The 21,068-nt window shown below is 40.3% G+C and overlaps 1 protein-coding gene across 1 annotated transcript; it reads right to left on the reverse strand.

The window, feature by feature from the left end:
* Positions 1-940: 940 nt before the first annotated feature.
* Positions 941-4,300, reverse strand: rtn4rl2a (reticulon 4 receptor-like 2 a). The gene is given in 5 exon segments (XM_079334095.1): positions 941-2,613; positions 2,775-3,008; positions 3,161-3,387; positions 3,994-4,101; positions 4,104-4,300. Coding segments are annotated over 5 exon segments (1,518 nt in total). The 5' UTR covers positions 4,192-4,300; the 3' UTR covers positions 941-1,752.
* Between the last annotated feature and the right edge of the window lie 16,768 nt (positions 4,301-21,068).

A 21,068-nucleotide genomic window follows, 5' to 3' on the forward strand; every position in this document is an offset into this window, starting at 1 on the left:
TTGTTTTGGTTTTACTGCATGCTCTTGTGATTCTTGCTCAAAACTTTTGCTGTCTCAGCTAAAATAATACCCAGAACTGAATGTTGGCCTTCAGGACCAGTATTCTATCACTTCTTATTATCTTCACCAGTCTGTCTGTGTGTCAGTATTTCTGTCTTTTTTATCCTCGTCTCTATGGCCCAGACAATCACCAGTTGCTCTCTTAGTATATTTACTAATCAGCCAATTCGCACTGCTACTGTCCATCTGGCGCTGCCCACCGATGAGTCACTGTAGTGACAAACTGAATGACGTGATTGCCTTTTGCAGTGATGCCAGCTTGTTAATCCATTCATCCTATTTTATCTGCACACACATAGACAGATGTCCATCATAGCAGGAGCTGAGTGCCCTCTATCTGTAACATCAAGTCCATTTTGGTTACTCCTTCTAGCTTCTTTTAGTCCGTTTTATTGACAATTTGGTCAAAATGGCGGATTTTGCTACTTTTTTGTGAACTTTTGTTTTTGTGTTATGTAACACCATATTTGTAGTAGTTTTTACATGGAACACAAAATGGCCATGTAGATAACTTTGAATCATTTTTTTTAAAAATACATTCAGAAAATATTGCTCAAAAAAGTATGATAGACAACATTATTCAGGAAATAGTCAGTGTATCTTTATATCAAGAAATTCATCTTCAACAATCTTTACAAATCAAATTAAATCATTATGTCACAGAAAGACATTCAAAAAGCAAAAATCTCTGGCTTCCTGACAGGAAGCAATCATTCCCTGTGGTTGTCACAAATGTGAGAGGACTTTGTATTGTGTACCAAATATAATGGATGAGCAGTGTGACTGGAACAACTATTGATGTGTGGATGTTGTACTTTTCTCCTGCATGTTGTTGCTTCTTCTACCAGCCCTGTCCTTCAGCGTGTTGTATTCTTGCTGCTTTTCTTCTTATTGCTGCAACAACACTGCCCCAATTCCCCATCTTCTCTAACTGTCTCTTTCTAACACTGTTTCTTGAACAAAATATCCTACCCTTTTCCCCTATCGGTCAATTTCCTTGTCTTCATACCTCCTGGTTTTCAACCCAGCAGTCCTCTTTGTTACATTACCTTCTCTTCTCTTCTCTTCTCGATTATTGTAAAGCCATGCCTAATTGTGTCTTCTGCTCCGCCCGGTTGAAGCATTACCTTCGAGTATACCCTGGATCAATATATGAAATGAGAGTGCTGAACCACAAATATCAGTTTGAACATGAAAACACATACCTATTTACATGACACTTTAAGTGGTTACAGTACTGCCATCACTGTGCACTGATTCTAACAGTAATTGTAATATTGGTAACAGCCAGTTAATTGGATGCACTAATAGCACTAGTAGTTTGAACTTGTCGAGGTGACAAAATTGAAAACATCATTATCAACTGCTATCAAACCATGTCGATATTACTGATGGACTCAGCCCTCATAGCCCTGATTTCAGGGAATCACGACATCATACAGGTAAGACACAGAAAGCCATACCTGTAGAGTATTGTAGATAAATATGACTTCAACTGAAGAACTCTTAGCAGCCCTGAAAAGTGTTGAGCCCTATGGTAGATTCAAAATCTAACCATCCCCCCATCTCCCTTGCTGTTGCCTTGAGAACGGGCATAGAGCAAAGTGGGCAAAGGGGTGTAGAGAGTCTAACAGGGTTCCCCACAGCCTATAAAACAGGCTTAAAGGGAAAGATGTTTACAAAGAGTCAGATTCAGCCGAACAGTCGGTTGAGGTTTAGGCAGAGGCTTAAAACAGAAAGGGCTAGTAGTGAAAGGAATGATGGTGAGGAGGATGAGGGAGAGGAGGAAGATGGAGGCAGGTCAAACTCAGGTGGACATTCGAGCTCGAAGCATCGCAGGGTGACACCTGAGTCCTCATTGCCATAGTTGGCCCAGTACTCTTCTGGGTCAAGTTTGGGCAGTGCCAGCTCATCCTCACCCAACTCATACTTGACTACTGAGGTGGTTGTGGAAGGGCCTTTCCCATACAAACCAGCTTTAACAGTCTCTGAAGCTTTCTCAAGGACGCCTTTCATGGACGACTGGGGCTTGTTCTTGTGAAACCACCAGCGGGTTTTGGTGCTGAAGGTGGTGGTTGTGGAGCCAGCAATCGAACCTGGGTCAGGCAGGGGGCAGGGAGCGAAGTCCATCTCACGAAGAAAGCGGAGGTCCTGGCCACGGCGTGTTGAAGGGGATGCGCAGATCACCTCAGAGGAAGAGACACGGGCCTCACGGAACCACTCCCACAGGGCGCGGGACTCACAGCCGCAGGACCAGGGGTTGGCGTTGAGGCGGAGGAACTCGATGCCTTGTGTGTCCCTCAGGGTTTGACTGGGCAGCTCAGCCAAGGAGTTATTGAAGAGAAAGAGCATAGTGAGGCGGCCAAGATCGCGAAAGGCGCGACGGTTCACCTGTCTGATGCGGTTGTCGTGGAGGAGAAGACGATCAAGGTTGACCAGGCCACGGAACATGTTCTCTGAGAGGGTGCGGATACGGTTGCCATGCAGAAAAAGTTGGCTCAGGTTAATGAGGTCAGAAAAGATGTCGTCTTGCAAGAAGTGGAGATTATTCTCCTGTTGAACAAAAGAAAAGAGAAAGCAGGGTAGCATTAGAACAAGTCACATGTTTGATTGCATTCGTTAAAGTAAATGTATGATGTATGCAGTGGGTCGTTGTATGTCTGTATGTGAGTGAGAATGTTCAGATTTAGCATGAAGTGTTCATTCCAACCTACCTGCAGATAGAGGTACTGCAGGCTGTACAGTTTGTGAAAGAGGTCATGGGGCAGGGCAGTGAGCTTGCAGCGGTGCATGTGGAGGCTCTGGAGCTTCTCTAGGCCGCGGAAGGCTCCCCCCTCCAGCCTGTGGAGGCCAGGGTTGTCCCCCAGGTCCAACTCCTCCAAGTCCCTCAGCTCACTGAAAGCCCCTGCCTCAATCCATGTGATGTTGTTTGAGAACAGCCACAGAACCTGATGCAAGAAGACATGTAGAGAACCGTGAATATTCAGATGGGGGTAAATCAAAACATCAGTGAAAATGTTTTTTTTCTTTTAACTATAAAAAAAATATATATATTCGCATTTATTTTACCGCAAATGCTATTTTCCAAAGTCATTCTTACCTGTGTCCCGAAGCCAAACGATCCAACTCTAAGCTCCGTGATGCGGTTGTTCTGAAGAAACACACGCTGCGACTCATAGGGCACTCCGACCGGAACGGCGGTGAAGTTCTGCGCCTGGCAGCTCACAGTCATGGGCGTCGGGTAGCACACGCATTGTTGCGGGCACGCCGATGCCGGACTTGGCTTGCCGAGGACCAGCCACACCACCAACCAGAGGGAGAGACCGCCTGTGGAAGAGCAGGGAGAGAGAGCGAGAGCGAGAAAGGTGAGCTGGAGCTGTCCGAGGTGCTGAAATCATCTGTAGCCGAAGCCTGCATTATATCATTTCACGGTGTATGGATGCATATAAGAACATTTTATTTTCTGTATATTGGCTTAAAATAATGTTTTAAATTTATAATGGCTGAACTTTTACATGATAAATACCCTTTCTCTACAATAAAAGAAGTTTACGTGTGAGCACTACAACGCCAATTAAGCACAGTAAAATCAAGTTTCAAGCAAAAGTAAAAACAGCTTTTAAAAGTACGTCAATTCCATTTCAGATCATTCGACCTTACTATTGTCTACAATACCTGCCGAGTCAGGCATAACATGATTTGTTTAAAAAAAACTATAGAAGTCCTAGAATTCCATAGAAGAACTATTATTTTCTATAATACATCCGATCATATTCAATTTGTTTTACCATGAAATAAATAAAACTTGTACTATGCCGTCAAAAATTATGAAGATAGTTGCAGAAGCGAGGAAAAGCAGCACAAGTGGAGTAAAGCAACATGAACTCTATCTGCCAGAAGAGCACAAAACCAAAAGAACGTAGAGAAACTTACTTTTGCAGTTGCGCATGATGGAGCATCGTCGGCTCCGAGAAATCGGAGAGGTTTCCATCCTGAACCAAAGTCCAAAGCGAGTTAGCCTAAGAGGGCGAAGTAAAGCCTGCTATCTCCGCTGATGTCCTGGTTCCCGAGTCGGAGCGACTGAGAGTGTGCCGTTTGATGGCTACCAGTGTCCCATATATACTCAAGCATCCCGTTATTGCCTACGGCAGTGGGCACCGTGGAATCTCCTACGTCATCTAACCAGGGTCATGAATGAATGAGGGCGGCAAGAAACGGAAAGGGGCGGGATGGACCACAGGGGATTCTCTTGGATAGTTTGTACGCGCGTAAAGACTGGTTGGAGACGTGCGCGCAGAGTCTGTGAGAGGAGGAGACTTTTTCGACGCACATGGGAACAAGAGGAAGGGAGGGCAAGAAGGAGTGAAAGTAGAATCAGTGATGGGAGGGTAGAGAAGGGGGGGGGCAAGGCATAGTGCCCGGTGATGATGACTGGGTTGTGTGGAGGAGCTGAGGATGGGTAGGAGCGCACAGCTCGTTTCCTGGCTCTCTCTCTCATGGACTGTTATGGTCTGTTTCCGGCGTGAAGCAGCCAGACAGAATGGAGAAAAGGCTTAGATTGGTACTTTCTTAGGAAAGGAGGATGCCCCCCGAATTATGATTCAGCCACAAGGGAGAATTTCATGCCAGAATAGGTCCACTCAAAACAACTCTTCATGAGAAGTATTACAGTATTACAGGTTAACTACGACATAGTCCAGCCAGCCTCCATGTAATTATAGCTGCTGACATAATTCATTTGATGATGAAGATACAAAATGGCATGCATTAGCTTTATGAGGCAAAGATGATAGAGTGTGGTAAGAGATAGATGTATGCTTTTATTCCTATTACAGGAAATTTGCGGAAGCATGAATGTAATCTGTAGAATTTAATGGAAGATTTTTATGCCCTTTTTATTGCTCCTTTTTGTGTATAACACTTTCTGCTTTGGTTCAGTGAAAGGGGCTCATAAAAAGCCATACATTTTCAAAACAGCAGTGATGCATTTAGTATGCATGCCACTAAAAGTCTGTTTTGCTATGGGTCTGTGCCTCAAGCTGTCACTTCTGGTGTTTGAACACCAGCTGTAAGATAGAAAGATAGCATCAATCATGTCAGTCATACAGAGTGATGAATTAAATGGCCGTTTGCCTTTTCATTGATCAAACCCAAAGTTATTTACAAATGTGTAAACTACTTTAGCTGTTGTAATAAAAAAATATATACTGAGCCTAATATACTATTATGGAAACCAACGCCACTACCTTTTCTCAAAAGCTTAATTGTTTATATTCAGACTTAACGATTATTTAACTTAAGATTTAGTTTGTGTTATGGTGACATTGGTAATGTTTACAAATTTGTTCCCTAATTAATGAAAAATTTGTGAGGAAAACATAAGTAACATTGGGGAGACATAATGCAATGCAATACAAGAACACTCTTAAGTCTCAAGTTGAGTCAATACAGCCAAGTTTGTATTGTGTGAGGGACTGTTTTATAATATTGCATGGTATAGGTTTTTCTTTCCGGTTACGGGAACTACTAAATATTCCAAATAAGGATGTAGAAATGAACATAACAAGATGAACATAACTGGCAAGTATTTTTTTGTGAAATAATGAAATATCATAGGAAGTTTTGTTCAAAGCATACAGTCAGGTAAAGCCACAATGCACCAGTGCTACAGTATGTTTTACAAATTAAGAATATACTGTATATGCGTGTGATATATACATTATTTCATTGAAAAAAATAATGCAGGCTTTCCAAATGACTAGTAGTGTTGAAACTCATCCCCAAATGTAACGTTTCTGTTTCCTTAAAGTCCTTTTTTTTAAATTATTGATTCGTTTGATTTAGTCATCTCTGTACAATCCTCCCAAAAGAGCTGAAGAAATATATCTATATATATTTTTTTTTTTTTTTGTAGCTCTTTGAAACGTTGAACAATAACCTTCAGAGTATTTATTGTCTGGTTCCAGCCATGCAGTTTTACTTTGTGGAATAATTTCCGAATAATTTTTGTCATTTTGACATTGAAAATAAATGTAGTTTGCTGCTGGGATCAAAAGCCACAAGGGGATAGACAACAGAAGAGCTTTCATTCATACACCCAATCACAGGCGGCTCAACAGATGAGTGAATGATTTAAGAAAAAGTCACGCTTAAGGATGTATGCCTCACAACATGCCTGCGGTACAGAACTCACACACTGTGTATGACACAAGCGTCTTTCTGCAAAAAGCTAACTGAACCACAGGCAGGGATAAACAAATGAGTAAGTGAGGGGATCCATGACATAGTGTGTTGTTGTTCCCTAACACCTTCTGATGTGTCCTTATCTGGACTTGTAGACCAGCTTCAGTGCCCACTGTCCATCCGGGACCAACACCTCGCAGGTCTCTCCTTCACAAACACCCACAGTACCAGCTGTGCAAGTGTGTGAGTCTGTGTGTCACTATGTTATTAATGTGCATGTGTGTTTGCATGCCTGCCTGCTGATGCACAACTTTGTCTAAATGCCACTAGTGTCAGTCAATCCATGTTGTGCCAGGCACCCACGCAGCATGTTTGTGGTATTGTGTAGGCACTGTCTCTTCAATGAGTATGCCACATGCTACGTTGTGTTCCCCGCACAGAAACAAACTAAGGCTTCCCCGGCCAACACCCACTCTGCAACATCTGCTAGCCTGTCTCTTTGTCCATCTGCGTGTCTGTCTTTATCTGTCCCTCTGTCTTTATCCTGCTGCAACTTGCTTTGCCACCGAGCCATCTCCAGAAAACGCTGTTTCAATCCTACGTTTCAGAAAACAGTCTGTAAACATCAGCAATTCCCACTCCCCCCCAGGCCTATCTAACCATGGTGTTCCTCAAGGCTCTGTACTCAAACCTCTCATTTTCATTATCAACATGCTTCCTCTTGGTCAGATCATCCACCTACACAGTCTCAACTCCCACTCTTACACTGATGACACACAGCTCTCTTTCATCACTAAACCCTCCACTCAGCCGCCCCACTTCCGGGTCAACTGCCTGCAAAACCTCAAATCCTGGATGTCAACCAATATCCTTAAACTTCAACGCAATATAACTGAGCTCATGTTTGTTGCTCCCAAGGTGCTGCTTGGGAAGGCTGGAGATCTCATACTCGATGTAGAGGGGTGCTTCACCCACTTATCCTCCCACCTGGGCGTCATCATAGACTTAAACTTCTCATTCCACATCAAATCTGTCACCAAATCTGCCCTATTTCATTCAAATTAATATCTTGAGTCCAGCCATCTCTCTTTGACTCTGTGGCAAAAACTCTAACTCATGACTTCATAACCCCCCCATCTACATATTGTAGCAATGGAGTCCTGTCTGCGGTACCCAACAAAGCCCAACACATACACAACTCTGCTGCCAGGGTCCTCACCCACACCAGGCCCTGGCAGCACATCACCCCAACCCTCATCCACCTCCACTGGCTCCCAAATAGATCTTGTATAAACTACAAATTACTCCTTCTCACATTCAAATCTCTCCAAGCCCTTACACCTCAGTACCTCACCAACATCCTTCCCGTACACCCCTTCATGGAATCTGCACTCCTCAGACTCTGGCCTGCTTTCCATCCCCCCATACCATACTCCCACCATCTGGGACCTCTGTACACTACCTTTGGTTAAATTTATAAAAAAAACAAACTCCAAGCATCCTTTGTTCACCACAGCCTACAACCTCTCATCATGTTCTCTCCCCATTGGACTCTCATCCTTTGTAACTTGTCTAAGTCTTGGTTTTTGTCTTTTTTTTGTCTTGTGTTTTTATTTTCACCATGTAAAGTGTCCCTGTATCCCTGGAAAGGCACCATATAAATTCAATGTTGTATTATTAATAAATATCATTTACTTTCTGTCCAGAATACCCTCTTAGTTAGCCCACTGAGGAGTGCGTCATTGCACCTACCAGCATAAACTTTGGTTATCTTGCTCTCTGTTGTGGTGCAGACGCTGAAATGAACTGATAACCGATAGAGTTGTCTGATCCAATTAAGCTCCCAACGACATGTCACCAGGTGTGGCTGTAAAAATCTGATATGTGTGCCGTCACACTGATAACATGTCACAGAATATGTTAGGGTGTGTGGATACTGTAAAAAAAAAAAGTGTGTGCTACAAAGCTAATAATGCTCAGCCCTCTGTTCCGATGATATTGGAAATTATATCAAGTACAAGTTACTGTTAGTGAACTGTAGCCCCCGTTTGAGACATTTCAAATAGGCTTGAACACCCTGTGAATTTGCTTATATCAATGACCATCTTGCTGTGGCGCTGATGTGATAAATAAAGGAGGATAAAGTGGTTTGTTTGCATGCAAACTTTGAAAAGCAATCAATATAATACTTGCAAAACGTCCATCCCACTAGGCCCCACTAATGGGAGGAATTAGAAAGAGTGAGGATTCCTGGGATTTTTTTTTTGTTAGTTTGTTTTTGCTGAAAGTAAACATTTTTCTTTTCAACCTCCTAATCAATTAATCATCTGAGAGTGAGATATTTAAATGTTTCTGTGCATCTCACATCTTTTTCATATAGACAAGTCAATACTACACTCTTTAGTATTCATATTGTGCAAATGTGTAATAAATCAATGAAATACATTCCCCCTATTATTTCTGATTGTGATTTAACTGGAACTTCAACAACCCTTTTCCATCTACCTTCATCTGTTGCTACAGAAGTATCCCCACCCTTGAGCACACACTGCCTGTGACTGTCACAGCACATTGTAATGTCTTTGAAAAGAAAGACCGATTTAGACTGATATTCAAGATTCAAACAATAGAGAGAATAACAATGTAATAAACAGCAGAGAAAAGAAAGACAAAAGATTACAGGACAAGCACTTCTGGAAGGTGACTCAACAAGTCATATTATTGTTTTAGGAAACCCTCTGCTACGCAATGTTTACTGGCACGTTCCGTCTACCACTAGCACATGCGTTCACAGAGGGAGAACAGTCTCTCAGCCTCCGCCCATTTGTCACAGGATCAATCCATCTTCAGTGCTTTTGCTCTTCTCCCCTCTCTTATTGTCTTCCAATGCTCCCTCCCTTTTGTTGCCAGTGTCTTTCATTTGTTCTGTTCCTTGGCGTCACTGCTTCCGCTTAATCATATACTGCTTCTCTCCTTCCACACACTGGCACACAGTCAGCATCAACAATGCTTAGTGGAGTGACACGCAATTATTTTCCTCTTCTGTTAAAGCTTTAATTTTTATAATACTTAAAATGTGTGTGTTGTGGAAAAGTGACTTTAGTGAATTAAATGAATTTAGAAAATAATTAATGTAGTCATTTAGGAAACTATGCAGGAGGGTCTTGAGCAAAAATCACATCTGAGCTACAAGGGAAAAAATAACAATATTTTCCTCATGTTGTACAAGTCTAAGACTTACAATTCATTTAGCAGATGTTTTTATCTAATGTGTCAGACATCAGAGAGTAAGTACAACACAAGCTAAAAAGGAGTAATCAACGTCAGCAAGTGACAAATGAACAGCTTGAGTCTGTCTGATCAGAAACAGGTACTGACAGGCCATGCAATCAACAACAACATCCACAGCTGCTCTTTAGAGTTCTAATCAGCATCAAAACCACTTTTATTATTGCCCTCACTAACATGATCAATGGCATCATGGTCATCATCACCAAAATCATTAGGTGTGTATGTGTTGATGACAGACATGGGTCTTTAGCTTTTCCTGAAGATGCAAAGGGACTCTGCAGATCCAAACAGAGTTCAGTTGGTCATTCCACCACGGGGATGGCTACAGAGGAGAAGAGTCTAGCAAGAAACTTAGAGGCCTGTTGTGAAAGTTGGATCAGATACCTTTTATGTGCAGGGCGTAGTAGGTGGGGGGGGAGCGTAGTCCTGGTTGAAAACGTAAGGAGTAGCCGTTTTGTGAGCAGTATCTGGGAGCCAGAAATTTACAGCAGAGCGAAGTGTTGTTTTGGGTAGATTGAATACTAGGCCCGTTGCTGTGTTTTAGATCATCCAGGACCAGCAGCTAGGAGCATGCTCTGATTATTAGGTTGCTTCTTCATGATGTTGCACTGGGCAAATTGACAAGACAGGCCAGTTAAGGCCACTTGAACCTTAAACAACTCTCTTGCTAGCTGGTCATCAATCATTACACCCAGGTTCCCAGCAGCTGTGGTGTATAGTTGTACAACGCTAGGCTGGGATGACTCTGAGAGGTTGAGTTTAAGGTGGCCATCATTCATCAATTTAGAGCTATCAAGAAAGAATGAAGAAACTGACACTGTAATGTCATCTGGCAGGAATGAAAGGAAGAGCTGTGCATCATCTGAATAGCAATGGAGTATATAGAGAAGAGAAAGTGACCGAGCACTGATATTTGAGGCCAGATAACTTGAAAACAAAGTGTCAAGACAGTGTAACGGTAGTGTGTTGAATAAATTACTGTTAGATTTAGCAGAGAGCATTAAAGTATGCTTGTGTATGAGTAGGGTCCTTTTGTGTTTATGGAGGGATCTACTTAGCTACATGCAAAGTTGTGCCACTTTATAACATGTTGTGATGTGTTTTCCATTTAATATCTAAAATATTATCAAAGAGATACAAATGCACAAAAAATCATATATTAATTAAAAAGCACTCCCTTTTAAAGAAAGGGCCTTAACATTAAGTCAAGAGGAGTCATCTCTGCTTTCTTTGGCCAATGCTACTTCCTGTCCTCAGCTTTTATCAACAGTAGAACAGTTGTGTAACATTCAACCATATGTGTTGTATGTGTTCAGATCAATACCGTCCACTCTCACTCCACCTCCTCTTTCTCAACCTCCCTCTTTATTTCTCTCTCTCTCTCTCTCTCTCTCTCTCTCTCTCTCTCTCTCTCTCTCTCTCTCTCTCTCTCTCATTAAACCATGTGATAAAGACAGAGAAAATCAAAAAAGGATCAATCTGACAAAAGCAAACCCATTGAGATGACAATAAGTGCTGTCAAAGTGTTAGTGTTTGATGAGAAAGTAATACAAGCTGCAAGCCTCAAAGCTGTTGCTTTTTCAAACAATAAGAAAACATTATTTCCACCTTTGTTTTTCTTTCACCAAAGGATGCGAAGAATTCTGTTCCTTGAGCAGACAGCAGAGTTGGATTGAGAAACTCAACACTAATAACTTTATAATGTTTTGGCCTTAACCAGTCAGCCAACTGTGTTTTTCATTCAAACTATTAAATCTAACAACCAAGAAGTTCATATTGCAACCAGCCATATTAGACACGCTGTTTTCACCCAAAAAAGGGATTGACCAGAAAAAGTTCCCGTATAGTTTGCTCTCATCTCTGTAAGGATGATATCCATTACGCACTGGTGCAAAAATCGTGTACAGTTCATATTTATTGAAATGTTTCTCTGGCTTGTAGTTATTACTATTTTCTATGTTCTTGAATACTTATAACACAGTCCTCATTGAACATTATTAATTATGAGTGATTTTTCTAGAGAATCATAGTGTCTGTTGCAGTGCAGATAGTACCTGTTATAACTATGACAATAACAGTGTAACATCCTGATACATGACTTAGCAATAGACCTTTGTAGCATCTCTTTCTCTTGTGTCGAGGTGGTTTACTGGCTCCCTGTGTATTACAAGGCTGTACCACAGAGCTTTGGCTAGGTCTACTTCTTTCACTCGTAGGAGGATCTTGAACATGAGTGTGCTGTAACAGCAATGCAGCTCATAATCCATATCAGCCATCAGTTAAATAATATTTTATAGACAATTAGAAAGAAATTGAGGAATGTGTCAATGATTTCATAGAGGCCTATTAGTTGCTAACACTGCATTACTATATGAAATATGTTGAATTACATGTTATCATGAACTCTTACATTATCATCGCTTGAAATATGTCTTAACATATTTCTTGCTTTATTCCAGAGCATCTGTCTGTTTTGCTCGACTAAATTACTCAATCAAATGGGCACAATGTTAAAAGCATAATGTGTGATGATATTAGCATGGAGGCCCCCTTTGGTTTTGTCCAGTAACACATTTTTTAACAACACTTATTTTAATCAAACCCTTTTCATCTTGAATGTGTATAAAATGAGAGACAGGCAGTAGTAGAAGTGAGAGTTAAAAAAGGAAAAGGAATGTGAGGCTGCAGATGGCTGAAGGATACAGGCGGTGTGCTCTGTCAGCGCTGAAGTGACAGTCACTTTTAACTATGTCATAGCAAGGGCATACTGTGTTTAAATAGTACATACTATTATGGGCATGTGTGCCCACATACAGACAGACAGACAGACAGACAGACAGACAGACAGACAGACAGACAGACAGACAGACAGACAGACAGACAGACAGACAGACAGACAGACAGACAGACAGACAGACAGACAGACAGACAGACAGACAGACAGACAGACAGACAGACAGACTTTAAAGGCTATTTATCTCATAGTATGTATATTATCCATTATTTTTGTTTAGTGTTTTCTAACAATGAGCAATATGTGTCACACTAGAGGAGGTCATTCTTTTTTGCTTTTCTTAAAGCTCACTGAATCTTCTCTTGACAGTTTGGACAAGAGAGATCTTTTGATTTTTCTTTTGGGTTTTATTCACGGTGCGGAATCACTCATCCTTTGTTTGATCATCATACAGTACAAAAGAGAGACAAGCAGTCTGCCCTTGTTTTGTTTTTCGTTTTTTTATCTTGAATCAATTAGCTTTTTGGTTGTTCTTTCCTTTTAACAGTGTTTGACCTGCTTCTGAGGCCTCTCTGTCTCCATCTACCTCACAGGTCAGTTTGCTTGGGTTCTCTGGGGCTTTATTGGTATGACTATTGCAGACATGGAAACAACTACAATTCAAAGAGTATTTCTTTCTCTCAACTGCTTTTCTCACATCTCCCACACTAGCTTTCTCTTATCGTGTCTACGTCTACAGCTGCTTATTAACACCTTGTTTCAGGTGTAGATTTGGTTGTACTCTAGTTTATGACACTTAATTTTTGTTCCGTCTTCTCGTAGACATTTAATTAATCTGTCATTTGAATATGCATGTTTTACGTGTTAATCTCAAATGAATAAGCACCCAATCAGAAGCAAAGCATACTTTGTCAGTACAGTATTATAGTAAGCAAGTAAGCAGGGAGATCTTGCTTTAAAGGTTAGAATACAATACACATTTAATCAAGTTTTTTTCAAACACACACTTTCAGTCTACAAACCCCCAATTATGAGAAAACTCCTGTTCCTGTGTGCTCAAACATTTAGAGATGTTTTCCTTTGTGGCATCACAAAGGGAAGTAACCCCTTACATGTTTGCGTAAAGGTTGTGATAACCTAAGAACTGTTTGTTTGTCATTTCAACAGATTTAAAGTTTTTCAACATAGAAAACGATTTTGTTAAAATGTGATTGTATATAAAAGATGTAATTATAAACAGTGGCTTCACAGTTGCTATCACCTCACAGGAGAAGATCTCAGGTTTCCTAACCTGGTTTAACCACGAATGAAAGAAAACACTGGATAAACAGTACATTGTATGTACATGTTGATTTCTCTAGAATTATGTTTTAATTATTATGATTTTATTTTTTTGGGCTAGGGGTTTAAACAAAGCTTAAATTCAGTTCATGAAGTTTCTATGCAGCTATTCTTTTCTAAGTACAAACAGCTTTTTTATAGTGTAAAGGATTTTTTTATCACCAGGAATAAGAGTTTTTGGGCATGTTGTCAAATCATGATATGTAGAGTCTAACGTTTTTGTCGCTGCTTCATCTTGCAGGCTCTCATGGTGTTGCACTTAAAAACAAAATAGCTACTGTTTTGAAGAGGCTTTATCATCGTTTCTCCCTGATGAAAATAAAAGAATCCCTCACCACAGGCACACACTTTTCAAGTAAAAGACACCTCTCAACCTATTTTTGTTTATTGTGAGTATACTGTCCATTATCCATCATCAATTAGCATTTAGACACTTCCATTAGCTCCTATGTCTGCCAGACAGAAAGCATTCAGTCTCCATGTCGTCTAACTGGCACCACATTTACAGGTGATGGACTAAGTATAAATGCATGAACAAACAACTATTAATAGATGGATTGTATTACTTTTTCATGCACTCTGCAGCCTAAAATGTCAGTCATCTCTTTTCTCTGGCCTATACCCTTACCCCTAGTCATCAGACCCCCTCTCCTTACTTCTTGCATCCATCTGCCTCCCTCCCTTTCATCTTTTATTTTTATCCCTCAGGCTTGCCTCATGCGTGACGCAGATGGGTACGTAATACGGACAAGGCAAACTAAAGAGGGAAAAGGCTGCAGACAGAGACAGACAGTGGCGAAATAAATGAAGAAAAAAGACTGAGTGAAAGACTGGCAAAAAAAAGACTGCTGGTGAGATTAATTTAGAGCAAGTATGAATTAAAATCCACTCTCATTTTACAAGAAAACAACGAGCCAATCTGGTAGCTGTCCTAGATCTTATCACCTGTAACACGTCACTGTCATACCTGCCAGTAACGTTTCTAATCCCTGCTGGTGTAAATCAAAATATTTAAAACATAATCAGTTTTCTAATTCCCATTTCTTTCCACACCCTCCCGAGCCTATCTGTCTTCCTGAAGGCCCAGCACGCCCACTCGTTTGTCTAAGCAAAAGAAAGAGGCATTACATATCAATCTTACGTCACAGTCAGACTTTTCATCAAAAAGATTTAACCCAGCATGATGCATACCAACTGTCAAGTTGCAGTGTTTATGGAGTCCAATACCTTTGCATATGTGTGCATGTAAAAATAAGTTCAAATGTGTGCTAATGAATCTATACATTTCTGTATGTGTCAGAGTAGATCTTTATACATCGTAGATCCAGATTCATGCAACAGGAAAAAAAGAAATGTTTTTATTCATATGGCCCAACAACTTCCCTTTATCCTTGTAACTAGTAATATTAGGTTATGATTACTCATACTTAGACAATGAGACTAAAAATGTCTACACACACCTACTCAACATATGTGTACAAGCTGTTTTTCAAACTCATACATCACAGTCCCTGCATGTAACAATGAAAGCATCCAAAGCACTGCCAATTGTTATGATTAATACAGCTCCATGTGGGACTAGGTTATTTAATGATCACAGTAAAATAAGTACTGATGACATGTTCAATTGCTTGGGGAAAATCTGTTGCTTTGAAAGAAATAAAGATTACAGGGAATCATCTGCTCAGTGATTTTATTTCATCTGACTGAACTCATTTTAAGCGTCCTGAGCCAGTTAATGTTACAGTGCAAAGGTGGGAAGAGAGATAATGACTTCAGTTAAAAAACAAAAAAATCAAACATGAAATTAGAAAACCACAAAAGGCTAATGCTCTCACTGGCCAAAGTAATTTAGCATTTTAGCACCATATGGTCTATCCTCTAAAAGTCTATGGCAAATTGGAATTGGATCATGGTTAGACGCCTGAAATAAAGTGATGTGAGTGTAGCTACCTCACGACGGCCTAATTAATCTTTCTCGTAATTTTCCCACAGGCTTTTAAATCTTCTGAAAAGAGTCTAATAACAGTTCAAGATAAAAAGAATATTGCAGCTGAAAAAGTTTATTTATGATTAATGAATAATTCCCATTTTATTTTTATATTTAGATTGATTCATTTTACCATTTTATTATGGATTGTACGTTCCCTTTTTGCTTATCCTTATGTGTTATAGTCAGATTTGGTCCATAGAGCAAAACTCTAGGGAATCAAAAGTGACTTGAATTCTGATGATCTAATCCAATTTACCATGACAGCCATAGAGTCAAGACTTCAAATTAAACTTCCATCCCTAAAGACTTTCATTGTGAATGAGTTTTTCGAGCAGTCATAGGAAATCAAGCTGTTGCTGTTAGATTAAATCCATTTCCTGTATAGCCACTGGGGGGGGGGGGATTGTTGCAGACCTCATCATCTTCAGCAATTTTCAAATAAACAAAATCATTTGTTACCAATAGTGGTGAATGAATTTCTGTCGAAGCAGCCAATCAGCTATGACAGCATATACATCACCAGATGGAGAGACAAGTGCAGAGCTGGAAATGGAGGTTAGAAGGCGGAGATTGGAAGAATGTGGATGTGCTTGGGAGTGTGTGTGTTTCCATTCCGCTTTCTCGCTCTCAGTCCATTATTTAGCAGTATTGTTCCGCAAGGAGTCATTAAGCCCTTATAAGCTATCCCATAATGCCCTGCTGCTGAGATGGTCCCAATTCACCAAGTGACATCAGAGGCAGGGCTTGAAATAAGAGGAGCTGTATGTGCACCAGTTTGTGTGTATATGTGAGGGTGCCGGCTTGTGCTGGGGTCTACTCACTTATGAATGTTTGTGTGAGTTAACTTGTGTGCATGTGCAAGCTTGTCAGTCTGACGTCAATACTCCTTCGGTCTATATTTAACCACGCCGTGAGGAAGGCTCATAGAACCTTGTAGGTGTCTTAACTCAAACTATTAATAGAGGGAAGTAAAGTGGATGCTGATGCGACAGTTGAAGTGTGCCTTTCCCTCTCAAATCCAAAGGACAGAAAAGGGCCAAGCTAAATTGAGAGTTTATTTCTGGAGTGAGACAACAATCTGTTTTGATAGGACTGGGTTTTTACTCCATCTCCAAGGGCAGATCAAGAATGTATGAGGAAGGAGGCATGAAAAATGTATGAAAACTGTGATGAAATATAGTGCATCACCGCAATAATAAGCCTCTATAACTTAAAAGAGCAACTTCGCTAAAAGTGTCCTGGAATCGAGTTCAATATGTAACAACATAAAGAAATAACAGCATATTATAATTACTGAAAAAAAGAAGCCAATCAAAGGAAAATGACAGGAAGGAAAAGTCTGAATTTATGTTTCTCCAAAAGTCACAAGGTTCATATTTTTTCTACATATCGCAACGTTGGTGCTGTAGCATTTAAACATGCCCAAGTCCCAGATGCAGTGCTCTTAGTGTTTATAGCTAAATGCAAATTTGCAACACTTGTCAACGAGAGGCTTTTAGAGATTTCAGATAGAAATAAAGACAAAGAAAAAAGAGGAGAAAATCAAAACAGTACAGTTATGAATACAGTGCAGCTTTGTGTTGAGTCTCATGTTTAACATGTTGGAACAATGTTGTTTCTCCTTCAGCCATGATTTTAAAAAATTCTTGCAAACAATAAAACTGTGTTACATTTCTATTTTAATGGGTAGACTATTCTAAAGTTGACAACAGAGAAGGCTGATTGTTCAAATGAGGTTGAGTCTATTGGAATGTAACAGTGAGCACTTACTGAAGCCCTTGTGTTGGTCCAACAGAGAAGGTGCCAGACGGAAACATCCATTCATTTCCACTTTTCCCATTCTGGGTCGCAGGGGGCTACAGCTGATCCCAGCTGTCATTGGCTGAGAGGCGAGGGACCCTGGAGTCTTCGCCAGTATATCCCAGGGCTGAAATATAGTGACAGATAAACAGCCACACTCACATTCACACCACAGGCAATTTAGAGTCCCCAATTAACCAACAAGCATGTCTATGGACTGAAAGAGTAAGTAGAACACACAGATGCAAACAGGCAGACTCCACACAGAGAGGCACTGTCTGACAGGGATTCTAACCAGGAACCTGCTTGCTGTGAGGCAACAGCAAGAACCAGTGCACCACCATGCAGCCTCCATGTGAACATTTAAAAAATAATTTGAGATTGCAGTAGCCAATAAAGTTTTCAAAGCTAATTCTGTTTCTTTGATATGCAACAATTGTGTCATATTATACTGTAGGTTTCATGAGTTTTATTGTGTGGTTATAAAGAGATATGATCGGGATAGGTATATAAGATGTCATTTTCCTATTTAGGTTGTTTTTCCACCCACGTTAGGTCTTGACTGTATGCTCCAGGTGTATCCACTGCATATGAATTTTCATTATTCATTCATGTAGAATTTAAGGGTGTCAGGTCACCTCTTGTTATTTAGTTCAGTTTCAGTATTCAATTCAGTTTTGTATGGAAAATTACTATCTGTTCAAGCACAACCATTATACATGAGGGAGACATCGGGGAAAATGTTGTGAATTCAAAGGGCTTTGTCTTTGGGATTCAAATACACCACACAAGAGAGCTCTGTCAATGACCTCATTAGCAGAGTGAATTGATGTATAATGCTAAATGAATAAATGATTAACAGAAATCTACAGCACTGATATTTTAGCTTCAGCCTGCAATTAAAGTCACAGGCAACAACATTTCAAGTTCAGAAATTGCAAGTCATTCACTGCAATGCTACATAGGAGATGCAGCCATACTTCCTCCCTAAGACCCCATTTCAAGGACTTCTAAATCATTGAGTCTGTTTTTTTAAGCTAGTTTATCATATGTGTACTACATATAAATTGTTAACCTAGAAAAGGTGTATCTTCATCAAATCCTTACAAGTGCTCATACTGCTCCAACTGCAAGGTTGTTCTGTGCAGAATTAGAGCTCTGTGTGCCTTGAGAACCAGACTCCATACTATACTGAAGAAAAAAATGGCTTTCTGATGCTGTTGAAGTCATCAACATGATGCCATGAACAATGTTATACATAGGAGTTATACAAATATATGGATATGGTGTGTCCACTATTGCCCTGTTGTCACTTCAGCACTATACCCTGATTTCTGTTCTACTTCTACATCATAATCTGAATGTAAAGGGTGAAATTTGCACAAAATGAGTAGCAGCAACATTTTCGGATGAAAAAAACTGACAGGCGCTCTGACATGCTCAATGGACAGGTGAAAAAGAGATTGATTTGTTCCTAGGGAAGAGTTATTGCTGAAACTCAGAGCTGCAAGCAATAAATACAATAAGTATTTATTTCCTTTTACATTGACTGTTGGTAGAGTCGTCATCTCAGAGGTCGAGGGTTCGATCCCTGGCAGAGCAACGTGTCTAGTGTGTCCTCGGTAACTGTGTTTCAAATACATGGGCCAGATATGGCCATCGAACAAGCCGGGGGTCCATCTGTCACAGTGTAGTTCCTAGCTCCTGCCGCTTCGATGGTGGTGTATGAATGGATTAGTGACTTTTGATAGATGATACAACATAGCAACCTCTACCATCAGTGTGTGAAAGGGTATGAATGTGTAGGTGTGAAAGTGTGAAAGCGGTGTGACTAGTCAGAAGACTAGAACATCGCTATATAAGCTCAAGTCCATTTATCGGAAATATGTGAAGTTGAAAATTGTAGAAATAACTTTCAAATACTGCGGATTCTTTGATGGCAGCTTCAGTTTTGCTTCTAAAATGAGTCAATCCCCATAGAGCCCAATACTGAAAGGCCCAACTATATTGCAAAAACATGTTAACTGCCTGAATGACACAGTTTTGGTTACTATAGCAGTGTATGGATGGTAGTCAGCATGATGTGGTCTCAATTTTGTCAGTCACTGAACTTGACCTGTTGACAAATCTTTTTGTAAAGCCTTTATTATTAAAATTGTAGGGCTTTCTGTGGGATGTAATGTACCAACATCGTCACATCTTTGTGTAAAATTCTAACATCAAAATATCTTATATTATTCAGCTGGGTTGTTACCTTATAAACTGTTTTCTATACATTGATTTATTTGTGCTCGATCACTCATTCAGTAATGTTGAGAGAGGATCAAATATTCACAAAAGCTTCTTTTCATCAAATAAATTAGTAACTCCAGTCAGAGACCAGCACAGACTCATTCAGTGAGTAACATCTACTATTTCATTTGTGGACTAATAACAGGGTTTAGACTTAAGCTTTGACAATAAGCATTTGCAAACCTGTTGCTCACAAATAGACATCTTCAGATATGTCCATATCTGGCTCCCCATAAAACAAGACAGCAACACTAATAGATTCAGGATGTTTGAGGGGTAAGGGCGAAAATAACAAGGGCACACTTGAGGACATATGCCCTGTAAAGGGAACTTCACTTTAACAGGTTTTGCCCCTGTTACCACATTTTGTTGCCACGTTTTGTCTACAAATGGTTTGACTACGTAACCATTTGTCTGTGGAAGGGCTCCCATCACCATGTTGTGGTACCTGAAAAGGAACCCTTGATGTCACATTTACCTCGCCTACAGTTCAAAGCATGTCAATAGGCAAGGCAGGCAACTGCTTGGGGCCCCAAACCAGTAGAGGGCCCCAAAGCAGCGGCCTAAAATGTCAAAATTTTGCTATAAGAAACTTCCCTAAGTGGGTCCCATCAGACAGGACTCATTCTCGTTGCCTTGCTAAACATTGATGTTTTGCCTAGGGCATAAACAGGCTCTAGAATCGCCACTACACGTCTAATCCCGGGACGGGTACCCTGGAGGAAACTTGACCATGGTTTATCTACCACAAAGGCATCCAAGAGGGCACTTTTTAAAACAGTAGTACCCATAGAGGGGGGGGATTGGCCCAACCCCCCCTTCCCTCCCAAGTCAACCAATGCAACACATGGTTTTTAGATGGCAGACAATTTAACTGCAAAAGCCAATAACTGTCTGGAACAGAGTAAACCATTTCTGAGCTCTGTAAATAATCATAGTAGAAACCAATTTTCCTTTTGATATCTCTCAACAAGAAGTGTTGCTTTCCTACATAAGCATTCAACATAGATACTGTAGAAAGATAAACTGACCTACTTTTCAAGTTGGAGAAAGAAGCATGTTATGTGTTTAAATTTTGAGAGTGACCATGTTTTGTTGTATATAATTAGGTTTTGTATTGATAGCCTGAACAAATGGAAAGGACATTGTGAATAATTTTCATGTACTGTACAGTCACTTCAGGCTTGACAATGACTGAATAACATCCTGACAAAATTTACTGAAACGTGCCTTATTGAATACTTTGAAACCCAGTCAGCTAAAAGGTTGCTTTTAAAATAGTCTTTTCATCACTGACGGTGGAAAAACCACACCACTCAAACAGTATTTGCAGATAACGTCATGAAGGAGGAAGTTTGGAAGTTCTGAATATTT

Source organism: Symphodus melops (genome assembly GCF_947650265.1).
Source record: "Symphodus melops genome assembly, chromosome: 2".
Lineage (NCBI taxonomy): Eukaryota > Metazoa > Chordata > Actinopteri > Labriformes > Labridae > Symphodus > Symphodus melops.